Source organism: Condylura cristata, unplaced genomic scaffold (assembly GCF_000260355.1).
Source record: "Condylura cristata isolate star-nosed mole 26May11 unplaced genomic scaffold, ConCri1.0 scaffold00008, whole genome shotgun sequence".
NCBI lineage: Eukaryota > Metazoa > Chordata > Mammalia > Eulipotyphla > Talpidae > Condylura > Condylura cristata.
The window spans coordinates 10,302,797-10,319,388 of NW_004567109.1; the positions used below are offsets into that span (position 1 = coordinate 10,302,797).

At 50.1% G+C, this 16,592-nt stretch overlaps 1 protein-coding gene across 3 annotated transcripts in view; it reads right to left on the reverse strand.

The window, feature by feature from the left end:
• Positions 1-502: 502 nt before the first annotated feature.
• Positions 503-16,592, reverse strand: part of HTR1D (5-hydroxytryptamine (serotonin) receptor 1D, G protein-coupled) — a 17,617-nt gene continuing 1,527 nt past the window's right edge. For 2 of the 3 annotated variants that reach the window (XM_012722748.1, XM_012722747.1), the window contains exon 2: positions 503-2,942. In XM_012722748.1, coding sequence (XP_012578202.1) covers positions 1,248-2,381 — 1,134 coding nt within the window. In that variant the 5' untranslated portion in view covers positions 2,382-2,942 and the 3' untranslated portion in view covers positions 503-1,247. Of the gene's footprint in view, positions 2,943-16,551 lie in introns of all 3 variants that reach the window. The other variant, XM_012722746.1, reaches the window with a different exon arrangement.

Here is a 16,592-nt window from a genome sequence, read left to right on the forward strand (position 1 = left end):
TTTGGGGAGTCTGTAAGTTTCACCCCTCTGCCAAAACTTCGACTGAAAAGGCACATTTCTTTACTGAATCTATAGATGGGATAATGAGCAAATGAGAGTAACAGGAACACTGCAAGCAATCAATAAATGGTAGCTATTATTTTTAGATGACTTGACCCAGGCAGCTCAGTGCCTAGCTCTCTAAAATAAGAGCTCTGGTGCCCAGTACTGCATTAAAATATACACTAACACAACCATTATTATCCCCAATTTACAGATGAAGAAAATGAGGCAAAGAGGGGTCAAGAAACCTTCAAGTTCACCCACCTACCCAGGACCTGGTAGTGCTTGGATTTGAACTGCGACATCAGGGTCTCTTAACCATCACATTGTGCTGATTTTCATGCTTATGAAACTCCGATGAGAGAGCAAATGCCACAGCCCTAGCTGACGATTAAAATGAATCGAAAGGTTTCTACATCCAGGGAAAGGGGGTAAAAAATCACGCAGACTTTCCTGGTCGTGATGTCTCATGCTTTTTATTGGACAAGACCCAACACTGTAAGATTTCTAATGAGAAGAGGACGTAAGAAAATAATTCTGGGGGAAAACATCAGAATAGTGTGCTACTCAAAACTCGGGGAGTCCAAAACCTTCAGTGGGGGTGACTATGTGAACACCAAGGTGGTGCAGAGATACTGGGGAAGGCAGGCCAAGCACAGCGTGGTTGATCTGGTGGCTCCCTGGTTGCTGGTCTCTCTGTCACTTTCTTTCCCCGGCACTGCAAGTATTGAATCTGGGAGAGACTCAATCCGAGGAGGACTCACTCGGTGAATGAATTTCCAAGATGCCTCATGGAATGGAGGTTACTCCACTCTGACCCCAAATTCTCTTCGACTCAGGTCATTAATGTCAGCTGCCCTCCTATGAGAGCCACACAAAAGTTAGGTAGCCCAGACAGCCTCCCCTTGGGGACTGAGCTCTTGCTAATAGTCAGAGGTTTTTCACCTGATTTGCCTCAATGGGGTACCCTGGGGGTCACGTTTCTTCCAACATGGCTGAATTGGGACTCGATCACACTTAGTGGAATCCTCAGTCTTGTCCCCACTTCTTGTCCACCCGTGGGTGTCCTAGAAGTCAAGGAGATAACAGGAAAAAGAAGGCTGGCCAATTCAATTAATCGAATCTAAGCCCGAGGTAGCAGGATCCACCCAACACTCAGGAAAAATAAGAAAGTCAGGACACGAGAGTCACCAGCAAGTTATGACTTAGGAGGCTTTGTGGAAATGGACGACTTTCTGAAAGGCCTGCCGGAACTCCTCGTTAAACACAGTGTAGATGATGGGATTGATGAGGGAGTTTAAATAGCCTAGCCAGGTGAAAAAGTCAAAGAGGGCCGGGTGGATCCAGCAGGAGTCCCTGCAGATGGGGAGCACCAGCGACGCCACAAAGAAGGGCAGCCAGCAGATGACAAAGGCCCCCAGGATGACGCCCAGCGTCTTGGTGGCCTTCCTCTCCCGGGCCGCCGAGATGCGCTTGCGCTCCAGGACGCTATCAGCAAGCTTGATTTTCACGTGGTTGAAAAAGAGCGGGGAGCCAGCTGAATGAGAGTGCCCCTCATGAAGGCTGGGGTTGAGGGAGCACAGCGAGGACTCCGCGGAGCCGGTGATGAGTTGGGCAGTGGTGAAGCGCTTCCCGTAGAGAGACGGCGGGTTCAGGATACGGTTGCGCGCGGCCATGTAGATGCGTCCGTAGAGGATGATGAGCAACATAGACGGGATGTAGAAGGCGCCGCACGTGGAGTAGATGGTGTAGGAGATCTGGGACGTGTTCACCAGGCAGTCGGACAGCTCCTCCTGCGCCTTGGCCTGCCGCCAGAAGAGCGGCGGGATGGAGATGCAGATGGAGATGGCCCAGACCACCGCGATCATGGCGGCCGCGTGGCGCGCCGTGCGGCGTTTACTGTACTCCAGGGCGTCAGTGATGGCCCAGTACCTGTCCAGAGCAATGACACAGAGATGCAGGATGGAGGCTGTGCAGCATGTGATGTCAGAGGACAGCCAGATGTCACAGAGGACTTGGCCAAAGCTCCAGGTGCGGGTGGTCGTGTATGCGATGCTGATGGGCATAACCAGGATGGAAACCAGGAGGTCCGTGGTGGCCAGAGAGCCGATGAGATAGTTGGCAGGGGTGTGGAGCTTCCTGGTGAGGAAGATGGTGGTGAGCACAAAGGCGTTGGAGAGGACTGTGGCCAGTGTGATGACGGAAAGGACCACAGCAAGAGAAATCTTGAGGGCCTGGAGGGTTCCTGGATCCCAAGTCTCTGGAGTTTCTGTAACATTCAGGGATCTATTGGGGGCCTCTGGGAAAAGGCCTTCCATGGACTGGTTTGGCAGGGACATTCTAGGTGTTTCTTTCTTCCCACAGACTTCCACACACACAGCTCCTTTCACAGTTACCCTGCCCACGGAACAAGGTCATCCTTCTGTTTTACACTGGTGCCAGCCTTTCAGCCCAGGAGAACACAGTGAAAGGATCTCAAGACTTAACTATTTAAAGAGCACCGAGGAGACCGCCAGCAGGGAGTTAAAGGTCTTTCTTAAACCAGATGAATCCCAAGATGTCTCAGTGTTCTGGAACTTTGCCCAGTAAAAAGCCAAGCGCCATAGACACTTGCTATATACACAGGGGCATCACCCCAGTGTCTGCAACGCTTGGGGAGACTTCCCTTTGGCATTCTGGCTTCTTCCAAATCTTGAGACACAAAGGGGATGAATGAGGACCTCAGAACTCCCCCATCCTACTCTGTAAAGAATCTGGGTTTCATGTTGCCTCCTGGGAGATTTAACACTCCACACACAAAGATGTGTCCGCCAATTCCGAGGAGCAGCTCTGTCCACAGCTCAGTCTTCCTGGGTTCACCTTGACATATGCAGCACGTGGTCTCACTGATGGTTTTAAACCTGAACAGACAAAACATTCTGGTTACCAAGACTCAAAGAACGCGTGAGCTGGGAGAAAAGCAGAACAGACGGCTGCGGGTTCATGGAGAGGAGAAGCGAATTCGGGCACTCTGGGGTGTAAAAACGAAAATGGGAGTTAGGTTCCAGGAGACAATTGGGATGCGTCTGATTCACTATAAAGATTGGGAGGCTACTGCTTAGTGCTGGCAGCTGTACCTGGAACGGGCATTCTCAAAAGAGTGCAGAGAAAACAGGAGAGGGCCCTGCGCCCACCCCCACAGTTCCCAGAGGGGACGAGGGACGCAGTATCAGCTGTTCCAAGTGTCCCAGGCTGTTCACAAGTACATGAAAGCAGCTCTGTATGTTGTGAATCAGAAATCATCTTCCATTTATTCAACAATAATGGGAACTGAACAAGATAACACTGTATATAGAAAAAAATAATTAAGGAGATTGTTGCCATGTATTTCTCTAGGAAGTAGGGAAGGGAAGGTGATCTTCTTTGTTCCCATGAATGCCAGATTTCCTACTGTGAGCATATTTGACTCTTAAAACCAACACCCCCTCCCCATAAATATTATTTTGTTAAGCAAAGGAATAAACTGCAAAAATAAAGACACCGAACATTCCTCATGGAAACAGTCCAGTTCCTGAAAATACATTTAGCTTTCCAAATGGAAACTGGAAATTGAGTCCCCCTCACCCCCCAAAAAAAATCTTGGCGATTTTCCCCCCACATTCCCTTCTGGGTGCCTCTGGCTCTGAATGTGGGCTTTAAGACTTAGGACATGGGGAAGTCCTGGGGTTTTGGGGGCTCAGGACTCAGGGTGAGGCAAGCTGGAGCCTCAGTGCAGACTTAGCCCTGGTGTGACCCCAGTAGGAAGCCCCTAGGCATATGGGGTTGGCAAGACTACCAACCCCAAAGCCCCATTCATACTCTCTCCCCTTCTCTCCACCTGCCTAGTGCAGAACACTACAAATCCCAGGAATCACTGATTCTTTATTTCTTCCAAACAGCTGAAGGACCTGCTCTGGGAGCATTGACAGCTTAGCAAGGGAAGCAACATGCAGCTTCTAGAACCCTGGGTGGAGTTGGTGTACGACTTTGTTCCCAAGTGTTTTATGTGTTTCTTGTCTCCACTAAAAAAATGTGAGCAGTTTTCTACTCAGGACTGCCACAGCTTCCTTAAGGGCTGAGCATTGCTCCACAGAGTGTCCACAATAAAACAAAGGGAGGGGACAGTCAAAGTGGGCGGGACAGCATTCCTCATGGCTGGAGAGTCAAGAACAAAGACCCAAACAGGAGGAAGCATCCAGGCAGATCAGGCCCCAGAGGAGGCTGACCCTGGGGGGACTGGCGCCCCCCCCCCCCAGGACACAGGGAGAGGGGAGAGTTAGGCTTGGACTGGGATCATTTGGGTTCTAAGCCCAGTGCTTTCCCAGCTTTTCTTTAGGACCTTGGGCAAGTTCCTTATCCTTTGAGTGTCAAATTTCTTCCCCCAACAATGGCCATCCTGCCTACCTTCCTAAGCCAGCCCAGCAGGCTGCTTCTGGAAAGCTTGCAGGAAGCTGAGAATGGTCAAGAATCACTGTCCTCCAACCCCTAGATCCCAAGGCTCAGCTCAGGACTTTGTCAGGAAGGCTCAGTCTGTCTGTTGACTGAGTCTCAAAAACATTTAGAAGCAAACCAATGTGATTATTTCCCTCTTATTCCTCAAACTGCTGAGCACATTGTCTTTAAAAAGTAAATGCCTTTTTCTTTTTTGTTGTTTATAATATTTTAATTTTTTAAAATATATTCATTACATCACCCTTACTTCTGTACACTGTATGGTTCCCTGTGAAATTCCCACCACCAGCTCCCCCGTGCTCCATCATCGTGGTCCCTTGTGCTCTTCCCACCCCTGTCCTGGTCCTTCCCCCTCCTCCTCCCCTACAGAATGTCTCTGATCTATAGTTGCCTGATGATTTTGATTTTATTATGGTTTTTTTTTTCTGATTCCTTTTCTGTTTTCTCTACAGTCCTCCTGTAAGTGAGGCCATTCGATATTTTTCTTTTTCTTTCTGACTTATTTAGCTGAGCATAATCCCTTCCAGCTCCATGCATGTTGCTGCGAAGAGCAGGAGTTTATCCTAAAAAGTATTATTCCTCAAACTGCTGAGGGAGGGGAAATAACCTCAGTTTTAAAACATTAATTTTTTAAACAAAACAAAAAAATTAATCTGGGGCTTCACAGCAGCCCCAGAGTTTGAGGGCGCCCAGGTGATCTCCTTGACAGCGCTCTCCCTGCGTTCCAGGCACCGAGCTAGTCCTGGGCCTGAGTTCCCTTGACAAGAGGGCACCCAATTTGGCTTCCAACTTGCAAAAGAGCCAACAGATGCTCAGAGAATTGGCGTTCCCTGCCAAAGGTCACTCAGCTGGAAGTGGAAAAACCGGGTCTAGAGCCTGCTCTCAACATTTCCACTCTTCACACTGCCCAATGGCGAAGAAAAGCCTCCAGGTACACTGCCCCCAGGAATGGAGCTGGTTTCACAGTGATGATGAAGAGGGTGAGCCCTCTGGTCACCCCCTCCCCTGGCCCAGGCTCCACCCCAAAAGCCTTTGGCTGAAGCTTTCCTCCCACATTGGTTCACATGGAAAATATGAAGTCAGTTGGCCCGTCTGGAACTTTCTTTCATGCAGACCGTCTGGGTGAGCAAGGTGCCTTGGTTTCTCACGGAGGGCTGGTGTGCTGGCTCAGGAGCCACGTGGTCACTCCCTGAGTTCCAGGCATTCCAGTGACCTCATTCCAGCAAAAGGTACTGGTTAGAAAGGCTTGAGAGGCGGTGGGCGGTGGGCATACCGGGCAGAAGGGCAGGGGGGACTGCCCGGCTCAGGAAAGTGGGCTCCCTACTCTCCATGCTCTTTCTCCCACCCACTGGGCGTCCCCATTCTGGGCAAAACTGGCAGAATTTCTCATCATCCACCAACCTTTGGAGATACAGACTCTGTAAGCAGCTCCCCCACCATCATCCTTCAAATATCAATATTAAAAAAAAATTTCAGTCTGCAGATAGAGTAACAAATCTGATATTTAAAATCTCTGATGGTGTCATGTCCTTCAGTAAGGGTATGGAGCAACAGACATCATCACCGACCATGAATGAAGTATAAATTGGAGAACCCCATTAGCAGACAATTTAGTATCATCTCATAAAGCTAAAGATGTAATGACTACCTAATGACCCAGTGATTCCACTGCCAGGTACACAAGCCAGAGAAACGCCTCTCCGTGTTCACTAGCAGATGGGAACAAGGCTGGTCACGAAGGCCTTGACTGTAATAACAAACGACCAGAAACCAGCCAGCTGTCCATCACCAGCAGAATGAAACGTGGCATGTTCCTACCGTGGCATGCTGCAGAGAAGCAAACCAAGGAAACCACAGCGGCTCGCACCTAAGTGGGTGATTCACACAAACACAAAACTGAGTATGCCACAGGCAAAACAAGCAAGGAGCAACAAACCATCTAAGGATATAAATATAGGTGGCAAAGCCATCAGGAAAAGCAAACAGATGTTAAATGTAAAATTTGGAACAGCGGTTACCCCTGGAGCAGAAAGAGGAATGTAATCAAGAGTATTCTGTTTTTTAAAAGACTTATTTATTTATGCAGACAGAACTGAGGTACAGGCCAGAGGTTCAGGGGCAGTGAGAGGCTTCACCAGAGACAGAGTGGGGAGCAGAATAAGCAGACTGACTGAAATACACTGCTGAGGGGGGCAGCAGGCGGGTCAGGAGAGGGCTGCCTGTGGATCACCTCTGGGGTGGCTTTTAAACTAGCACTGAAGTGCCTGTGGCTTTTGCCACTGCCCTTTAACTCACTGCGCCACCAGGGAGGGCCTAAGAGTTTTCTATTTTGAAAAAAAAAAAAAATTATTTATGCATACAAGGCCAGAGGTGTAGGCAGTGAGAGGATTCACCAAAGATAGTGGGGAGCAGAACAGAGGATCTACTGAAACACACTGCTGAGAGAAGCCTGAGGGGAGCAGTGGAAAGGACAGGAGAGGTCTGCTGCACCATGTAGGTCAGCTCTATGAATGGGGCAGGGGCTGCAGATAGTTTCATGGTGCTGCAACACAACCCCTTGCACCACCCGGGAGGCCTGAGTACTCTTTGTTAAGGCGGTGGCGGGCACATGGATGTTTACTATTATTCTTTAACTTGTCTGTATGTTACACACATATATACACATTTACATATGTTTATATATATTATACATCTACATACACACACTTTGTTGGAGATATTTTTGTCATTTTTCTTAAACCATCAATTTTGTGCATTATAAAAGAGAGAACCGGGTGCCAGCAGTTAACACTTTGCTACATCAATATCTACTGATGCATTTTAGTCCTGAAGATCTCGGCCACTAATCAGGACTTCTCCTAGCCCCCAGTTTTCTCCTTCACCCATTACTATCTATCCAAAAGGGATGTCTAGTCATTCAAATAAGATCTTGGCACAGGGGTTACGTCTTAGTACTAGGAAGCTCTCAGCAGCCACTGCAGCACATGTTCTATTCCCAGCCAGGGAGCTGACCCACATGGCACAGCAGACCTCTCCTGACCCGCCCGCTGCTCCCCTCAGCAGTGTATTTCAGTAGATCTCCGTTCTCCCCACTCTGTCTCTGGTGAATCCTCTTACCTCCCTGCACTTCTAGCCTACACCCAGCTCTTGTATGCATTAAAAAAAAAAAAAAAAAAAAAAAATCCTACAAGGGTGATATTTAGTGATGGGAAGCCCATAGGGATTACAACTGAGATGGAAAAAGGCACAAAATGTTGTAAAAATAAACTATTATAATAAAATGTTCTTTAAACTGTGATCCTGGAAACAATGGCAACAAAGGCGGCAGAGGCTGAAAGCAAATAGGGGCAGCTGCTCAGGCCTCCAGCCTCAGTGACAGACAACATAACCTTCCATATCTCACAGGAGTTTGGGGAGAAGTGATAATAAGACCATGGATCCAAATACCTAACGCAGTAAACAATGATTGTCTCATTCCTCTAGGATGTGTCCAACCAAATTCAGGTCTCCAGGCAACAAGGTCTGTTCCTCACTAGGAAAAAGTCAGGACTCCAGAAACTGCATTCTCACTTAAGCAATGTCTGCACTGTCTGAATTACCAAGCACACCAGAGAGCTTCCTCCCTGGCCACCCAGGGCCATCACGGGGCAGCCATGACTCGCCTCAGCCTCTCCCAGCCAGCGGCACTGCAGACTCCAGCCACACCGTGTGCACCCCAACTCCAGCATCTCAGCCAAGGGGTAGGGGGGACAAAGCTGCAGAGAGACTTGGGTCCCCATCCCAACTTATTCATGGACCACCTCTGCTCATAGCTGATTGGTCCAGTTTGGACACGTGACTCCCAAAATGAACCAATCAGATTCTCTCTTGGGAATTTAGAATGAAGACTATGAGCAGCAGTGCAGATAGATGATGCAGGAGATCCCTTGGGTGCAGCTGGCCCATGGCCATGACCAAAGTCGGAGCAAGTTTTGGGAGAGCAGAAAGGCCCTAAGGAAACGGGTCTGCAAAGAGGAGCAAAGAAAGAGAGGACCCAGCTGCCCCAGGAGAGGAGGAGGGACTCCTCACACTATACTGTGCCAACCGGCATGTCTACAAGCAGCCTCTGTGCCCCGGAAACCTCATTTTTACTGGTTCATACTTGACCCATGGAACCAATTCAAAGGGACACAAGAGGTCCTGAAATCAGTAATAAAACAGAGGACTTTTAAAGACTTCTTTTTTGTTTTTAGATTTATTTATTTTATTTATTTATCCAAATAAGAGCTGGGTACAGACCAGAGGTGGAGGGTGTGTGAGAAGATTCACCAGAGACACAGTGGGGAGCAGAACAGGTGGACTGACTGAAATAAACTACTGAAGGAAGCTGCAGAGAGACAGGAGAGTTCTGCTGGGCCATGAGCTCCCTGGCCAGGGATAGAACTCATGCTGTGCAGTGGCTGCTGATAGCTTCATAGTGCTGAGACCTAACCCCTAGCACCATCAGGAAGGCCCAGCAGGTGCTCTTTACCTCACTCTTAACTAAGACTTCGCACTCAGAGCTCATTCAGTCTGCACAACAGTCACCTCCCTTTCCAAGGGATCTTTATTTTAACTAAGTGACTCATAAAACCTTGCCAGAAACAAGATGTATGGGTTTAATGCCTCCTCAGAAGCCAGCCTCATCCTTTTGGAAAGGAAAAAACAAAACAAAACCAGGCTCTGTGATAAAGATTTGTTACAGCGGAATAAATCCCCCACAAAGGAATTCGTGTCTGTCCTTTCTCTCAAAGCCCTGTGGCACAGATGAGTGAGCCCGGATGGGGAATCATTCTCCACGGTCTGAAGAGCGCTTTCTACTTTACAAAGTGCATCCACAGCTGTGATTTCATCTCTTCTCTACCGCAGGGAACCTCCCACAGCCTCACCTTTCCTTCTGCAAAACCAGGGTATCAAATTTATCTCCCCAGAGGTGCCGTGAGAACGAAGATAGAATATATGTGGACAACGCTGAAAAGTTTTAACACACATGTGTGTCCTCACCCACCTTTCCGTCTATCTATCCATCCACCCATCCGTTCATATCTAAGTACAACTTGTGAAACCTAATCAATATCCTGAGCGAGTCAATCTCTCACCTCATTTCTCTAGTCATAAAAACTGGAAAATGTAGAAAATAAAAAACAGCCAAACCTCCAACCAGAACTTCTACCCCCCCAGCTATATAACCAACAAAAACATGGACAAACGTGGGTGAGAATTGTTCGTATTACACTATTTAATACCCCAAACTGTAAACTCTCTCTTGGATAATTAGTTCCTCCTCTGGGTCTCATTTTTTCCATCTTGAAATTGAGAAGTGGGCCAGATCAAACTTGCTATGCATCAGAATCCCCTAGGGAGCCTAAAATAAAATACAAATACAAAAAAAAGAAACAAAAACAAAAACAAAAACGATTTCCAGGCCTTATTCCCAGTCGCTGCAAATTAAAAGCTCACAAGGGTTTCTGAGGTGCAGTCACGATCAACAGCTCCTGGCCTGGATGACCTCTGGATATCATCATTACTGACAGATCATCTGTTATCTTTTTAAAAATCACAGGCAGGGCCTCCCTGGAGGTGCAACAGGTTAAAATACAGCACTGTGAAGCTATTGCAGTCACTGTTGCGTGAGTTTAATCCCCAGCCAGGGAGCTGATCTCTCCTGACCTGCCCACTGCTCCCCTCAGCAGTGTATTTCAGAAGATCCCTGTTCTGATTCCCACTCTGTCTCTAGGGAATCCTCTCACCCCTCACACCTCTGGCCTGTACCCCACCCAGTTCTGTATGATTAAATAAATAAATCTTTTTTAAAAATCACAGGCAGATGAAGCCTGTTTTCAGGGCGTCTGCAACAGGGAATTCTGAGAACCCAGCCCCTTCCTACAAGTAGCTCTGTGCTGGACCCCTCAGGAAGGGCCACGCTGAACAACTAAATTAGAGGTACAAAGGCTCTTGACTTTGGGGTAACAGCTCACTGCATTCACCCAATTTTGTGGGAAAGGAGGAAGAGGGCTGAACTCTCACCATTTGTCCCAATACTACCCTGTGCAAGGCAGAGCTAACACCCCCATTTTACACAGATAAATGACTAGCCCAAGGCCACACAGGGAACAGGGGCACAGCTGGCACAGCTGGCACAGCTGGGGCTCAGCCAGTGCTGAGAAACTCCAGAAGAGCCACCCCTGGCCATGCGGTCACTGAGTGCTGGAAATGGAGCCTGCTGAGATGTCAGTAAGTGTAAGACACTGGACTTCAAAGACTTAATCAAAGACTTAATCATTTTTATGATAATATTTTAGATGTACTGGATAAATAAAACGTATACTTGAAATTAATTTCACTTTATCTTTTTAATGTAGCGATCTCTAAATTTTATAAATCTAAAATTGTATTTGTGGCTGGTTAATTTTTGTTTATGCATATAAGAACTAGGGTGTAGGCCAGAGGTGCAGGAGGTGAGAGGATTCACTGAGACAGAGACAGAGAAGATTCACTGACAGACAGTGGGCAACACAGGAGAGGCCTGCCATGCCATGTGGATTAGGTCCCTGGTAAGGGAGAACTCATGCTGCAGTGGTTGGTGATAGCTTGACAGTGCTGAGGCTCTAACCCCTCCACCACCTGGGAGACCCTGGTGTTATAATTCTATTGGATAGTGAGAGCTGCTCTAGAATCAGTTTTCAACAGGAGTGATATCGCCCCCTATGGGTCACTTTGTGAACCTGTCCTCAGGGAACTGTGTGATAGAAAAGGTGGGGTCAGAGGCTAGTAAGTGGCGTGATCAATGGTTAGCAGCAAAGTAATGGCCACTGTAAGAGCTAATATGTGCCAAACACTGTTCTGTATGCTTCTTGTATATCAGGGAGTCTGATATCAGTCTGATTTCATTTGATTCTGAGGTTGGTCAGAATTTCCCATTTCACAGGGAAATTCCCAAATTCACAGCAAAGCTGAGGCTCATGGTTTGCCTATGGCCTCAGGGCACAGCAGATCTAGGACTGAATCTGAGCTTGCTTAGCTCGCGCTCCACTGATCATAAAGGTGCTGAGTGAGGTCATTTCCACTCTCTTCATTCTACAAATACTTACCCCATGAATGATTGCACACATTAAAAAAAAAACCTTACTGGTTACCTTTACATATGGGCTCCACCTGGCCCACCTCTCTGCCAGGCCTGGGGATGAAGGGCACGTGGACATGGTCAGCACTGGACATGTGCACCTCTCTGCTGGTCTTCCTTCTCAGCGTCCAAAGAAAAGAGTGGGAATGGGGTTACTATGGTGCTTTTCACACTGCAAGATGCACAGGCCACCCTGAGGGATCTTAACACAAATGCAGGTTCTTGAATCTGTGGGTCTGGAGCAGGACCTGAGATTCTGCATTTTGGACAAGCTCCCAGATATTATGAGGGGTGAGAGGTGATAGGAATGTCAGCCCTGGGCTATCCCTCAGAGATTCAGGAAGAACTCAGGAATCGTGGAGTACAACTCCCTCTTGGTGCTGACAGAGGGAGAGAATCAGAGAGGGTAAGACACTTGTCCAAGGCCACACAGTGAGTTACAGGTAGAGACTAAGTCGTCAGACTCCCCTAGGTGCTCTTTCCACTGCTTCCCATTTGAGACTAAGGACCGATGTATCCGATGCTCTGACACCATTTTCGTATCATATGCTTTTGGCATTTTCAACCTCTCCTCCCCCACCTCCTATCTGAATTTCCATACTAAGGTAGTTGCTTAGCAACTCTCAGACCCCACTCTTTAGAAGCAGTCAGGGCAGACCCCAATCTCTAGGAAGCCTTTAGTGTAGCTTAGCTTGGTCCTGGAGCTCGGCCCACCCCTCCCCCCGGTGCTACACATCTGGATTCACAGAGAGCACTTGAGTTGATGGAGTGAAACCGTATTCAGGACAGAGGCAAGGCTGTCTTCTCCAGACTGAATAAACAAAATCTAACAACAGGAATTCATTTCCTAGAAATTAAACACTGAATTTGCTAGCTTTTACAGAATCCAAACCCACTATTTACCATCTGCTTCCCCTGCAGGGAGGCACAACCCAGCATGATGACAGGCACAAGCTTTAGTCAGGTAGACTGAATCCACTTCCCAGTTTGCCATTTACTAGCTCTGTGACCTTGGGCAAGTTACTCAACCTCTCTGTTTTATCCATTCAATAGCTAATTATTAAAAGCTTACCACATGGTTACTAAAAGCCTGAGAAACACAGATGCAGACTGAGATTTTACAAAAACTTATGGTGGCCCTGGAGGAAAAGGTTCTGGAACCCCGAAGCACAGATGTGACTGAGGAGGACATGGGAGCAGGCCAGGGGATATGGGATATGACACAACCCCGAGGTTCTTCTCTGAAAGTGACTTCGAAGCTGAGCATGAGGGGACAGACAGGATCAGCACCAGGTGTCAGAGTCCAAGGTACCTACTCCTTGAGACTGTGGCTTGGAGAACCCTTCTCTGCCATGTTCCCCCAACCCCTTTGCTGTTTCCTATCACTCACCTTGCCAAGACCATGCAGTCCAGTCCCTTCCTCTTCCCCTTCCAAACATTTTCCTCTTCCCCTTTGCTGAACTCAGCCAAAGTTGCCACCTCCTGCTTGACTGGCAACTCCTCCTGCCAAAACCACCATCACTCTCCCTTCTCGGAGCTCTGCACAGCCTCCAGCCTCCACCTGCAATGCTCTCGTCTCCCCCACCCTCTCTTGCAGTCCCCTGGTCCCTAGAGATGGAACTGATCCCTCCCTGCTCTTTGCCTCACTGATTACACATCACACTGGACTTCCCTGGACTGAACTTGCCAGTGGCCTGCCTCCTTATCTGTCTGATTTCTGAAAAAGAAGGGGGACATTGGGGTCAGGAAGCCCAGTGCCCTCTATGTAGGGTCTCCTTCCTAATAGTCTACCTGCCCAACTCCAACATCACCCTCAAGACTGAAAACAAGCTGGCTTCTGTGGTCTAAGCTGGCCCTGATCCACGCCCCCCAATGAGGTCAGCTTCCCTGCTCTGTGCCAGTCAGCACCTGGAGCTCAAGATTTGGATGCAAATCTCTCACCACCCATAAGCCTGGGGCTCATGGTTCCTCTCTGCAAAATGGTTTATTCCTGGAGCAGAGATCTCAGGGTGTACATAACCACGTTTTGGGCTTAATACTTCACAGTGAGTCAGTAACAATTTGCCTAAAGGATGAATAAAAGAACATCAATAATTTTTACCTTGAACTCCCCTTTCTGCCCTTCTGGCTTGGCTCTAAAAGTCCTTTCGTCATCCCTCCTAGATGTCCCGCAGTGGCCACAAGCTCAACCAAACTGCCCTCCTGCTCCTCCTCCCCCTCACCAGCTTCTCCTCTTTCTCCCATGGCATTCTCCTGTCCTGCTCACCCTTGCCCAGCCTTGGAGTCCTCCTTGCTGCTCTCCTGGTTGTGAACCTGAGATTGTCCACTTTTGAAGGTCAAGGGTCAGAAAGGGAATGCAAGTGGCCTCCCACACCTGGGGCACTGTGTCTTGGTTCAGACTGTCCTCTCTGCCCGAAAGCTCGCTCTTCCATCTACCGCCCCTGCCGCGCGGACACACCACACACACACACACACACACACACACACACACACACACACACACACACACACACACACACGCCCACTATAAGCCTGCTGTTCTCTGAGGCTCTTCTCCAAAGTCCCTTTCTCCAGGACATCTTCCTTGGTCAACCGGACGCAAACTCTCCTCTAAAAACTCTACTGACTCAGTTGTCTGCCCTTACTGCCTGTCCCCTCCCAGGGCTCTGGCGCCCACAGCGGGCTTGCAGTGAGCCCTGGGGCAAGAGCAGAGCTCCCCCTCTTGGATTTAAAACTCCCTGACCTGAGGCCCCATCTCACTCCATAATATCCAGAGGGTGGCTGTCGCTTACAAGGCCCCTGCCCACCTCCTAAACACCACCTCTTCAGCAAAGCTCTCACCAGTCAACAGAAAGTGGCATCATCCTCCACGTAGCACAGCTTCATGCTCAATGCACTTATCTCCAGCTGATATTTTTTGCTTGTTTGCTGCTTGTCTGCCCAATACCTCCCCCTCCCACAACATGCACTTTCTGTCTGCCTCATCGCCAGATCCCCAGGGCCTAGAACAGTGCTGGTGTGTGGGTCTGCCTGAGCTGAGGGCTTTGTGACTCAGGGGTGTGATAGGGAGAGTCGCGTCCAGAGGAGAGTCGGGGATGAGATCACCAGAGGAGAGGGGCTGTGTGAGAAAGGAGGGCCTGGAAAGGCAGAGAGTTGCTGCAGAAAGGAGAGCGAACCTGCAGAATCAAACATGATGGAGGAAAAATACAAGTGTTAAGTCACAGAAGCCCCAAAGAAGAGAGTGTTCTAGAGGAAAAAGAGTGGTCATAGTGTCAGCTGTCGCTGAGAGAGGAATTAAAGACAGGGGGGCCTGCTGGATTCGGCTTCCTGGAGCGCACTGGGGAACTCGCTGGGCCCCTGCCCCTCTGTGGGGCTCAGGAATGCCAAGCTCGGGACCGTATCTCTGTTCAAATTCACAGCACTGCTGTCCAGAAAACAGCCCACTATCTGTGGCCCAGCAAGCAAGGGGTGCCCAGAGACCACGCTCATTATTTATCCAGCAGGTAACTAAGTCAGAGGAAGCAGCTCTGGACCAGGCTGTGGGAGGAGGCCCCAGGCATGCCAGTCACAGCCGTGTCCAGCTGGTCAGCATGCCCTTCGATGTCATCTCCTGGGTCCTGGTTTTCTGGATGCTTCCGTGATTTGTCCCCCCACTGGACACCACCAAAAGTCGGAGGACAAGCTGTCCAAGTGGCACTGCTGCCTGCTCTAGGTAGCGGGTCCCCTGATGAGCTGGTGAGAAAAGCTGAGAACTGGACAGTGGCTGTGTGGTCGGGAGGAAAACAAAGACCCACATGCTCAGTTAGGAATTCCAAGCACTTGGAGCCAGTCCCAAGGAAGGCAGGGGAAGGCTGCTCCTACAAACGAGCAGTGACTACTGCTGGTGAGAGCAGCACCAGGTGCTCTGCAGCAGGAGCACAGCAAGCCTGTGAGGGGCATTCTTCTCCCCACTTCACCGGGAGGAACCAAGGCTCAGAGAGGCTATGGGCTTTCGCAGGTCACACAGCCAGTAAGCAGACTGGGTTTGCTGGAGCAGCCGGCTCACTGAGTGTCTGCTCTTCACCTCTGAACTTCCCTAGAGCTAGTGAGCAAGGGGCTTGGGCTTTATGTTCTCTCACAAGCAGCGTGACCTTGGGCAGGATTTTCCCCCACTCTCCCTACTGCAATAAAGCAGATTCTTGGTGCCCTTCCATCTGAGACTGTGATCAGCTAGGATCTGTACAGAACTTTACAGTTTAGAACAAGGTATTAGCACAGAGCATCTCGTTTACTCTCGCGGACCCCGCCGGGTGGGAGACGGATCCCCTCCATTGGATAGATGTGCAAACTGAGGTTCGAACAAAAGCGGTGACCTGCCCAAGGTCACGAAGCCAGTCAGGGCCAGCAGGTTCTGGAAGCCAGACTCCACGCTGGACACTCCAACTCCCCTCCAGAAAGGGGCGGTCCCGCCGCAGCGCGGAGACCCGACCTGGCCGGCAGGGGGCAGCGCCCCGCTTCCCCGGCCGCCCTGGGCCACGTGGGGGCATTGCAGCCCCCCGCCCCGGGGGTCGCACCTCCGGCCCCGCCAGATCTCGCTTCTCGGTCGGGCGTCCTGGACGCGCGCCCGGGATGCCGCAGCCACCTCTGGGGGCTGCCTCGGCCCACCCCTCCATCCTGGGGCTCCGGACGGCGTTCCCCGGACGCTCCCCTCGGGCTGGGCTTCTGGGACCCCTCTCGTCGCGCGCGCCCCACCCGTCCAAAGGCGCCGAGCGACGGGACGCCGCGGTCGCCGAAGCCCCCAGAAGAGGCGCCCCCCACCCGCCCCAGCTCCTTCGGGACGACCGCAGCGGCCCGGTTGGGGGCTGCGCGAGGACCCCGGACGCGCCCCTCCCGGGCGGCACTCTGCGCCGAGCGCTTACCCGCTCCCCCGGCACGCAGGTGCGAACCCCGGCCGGCCCTC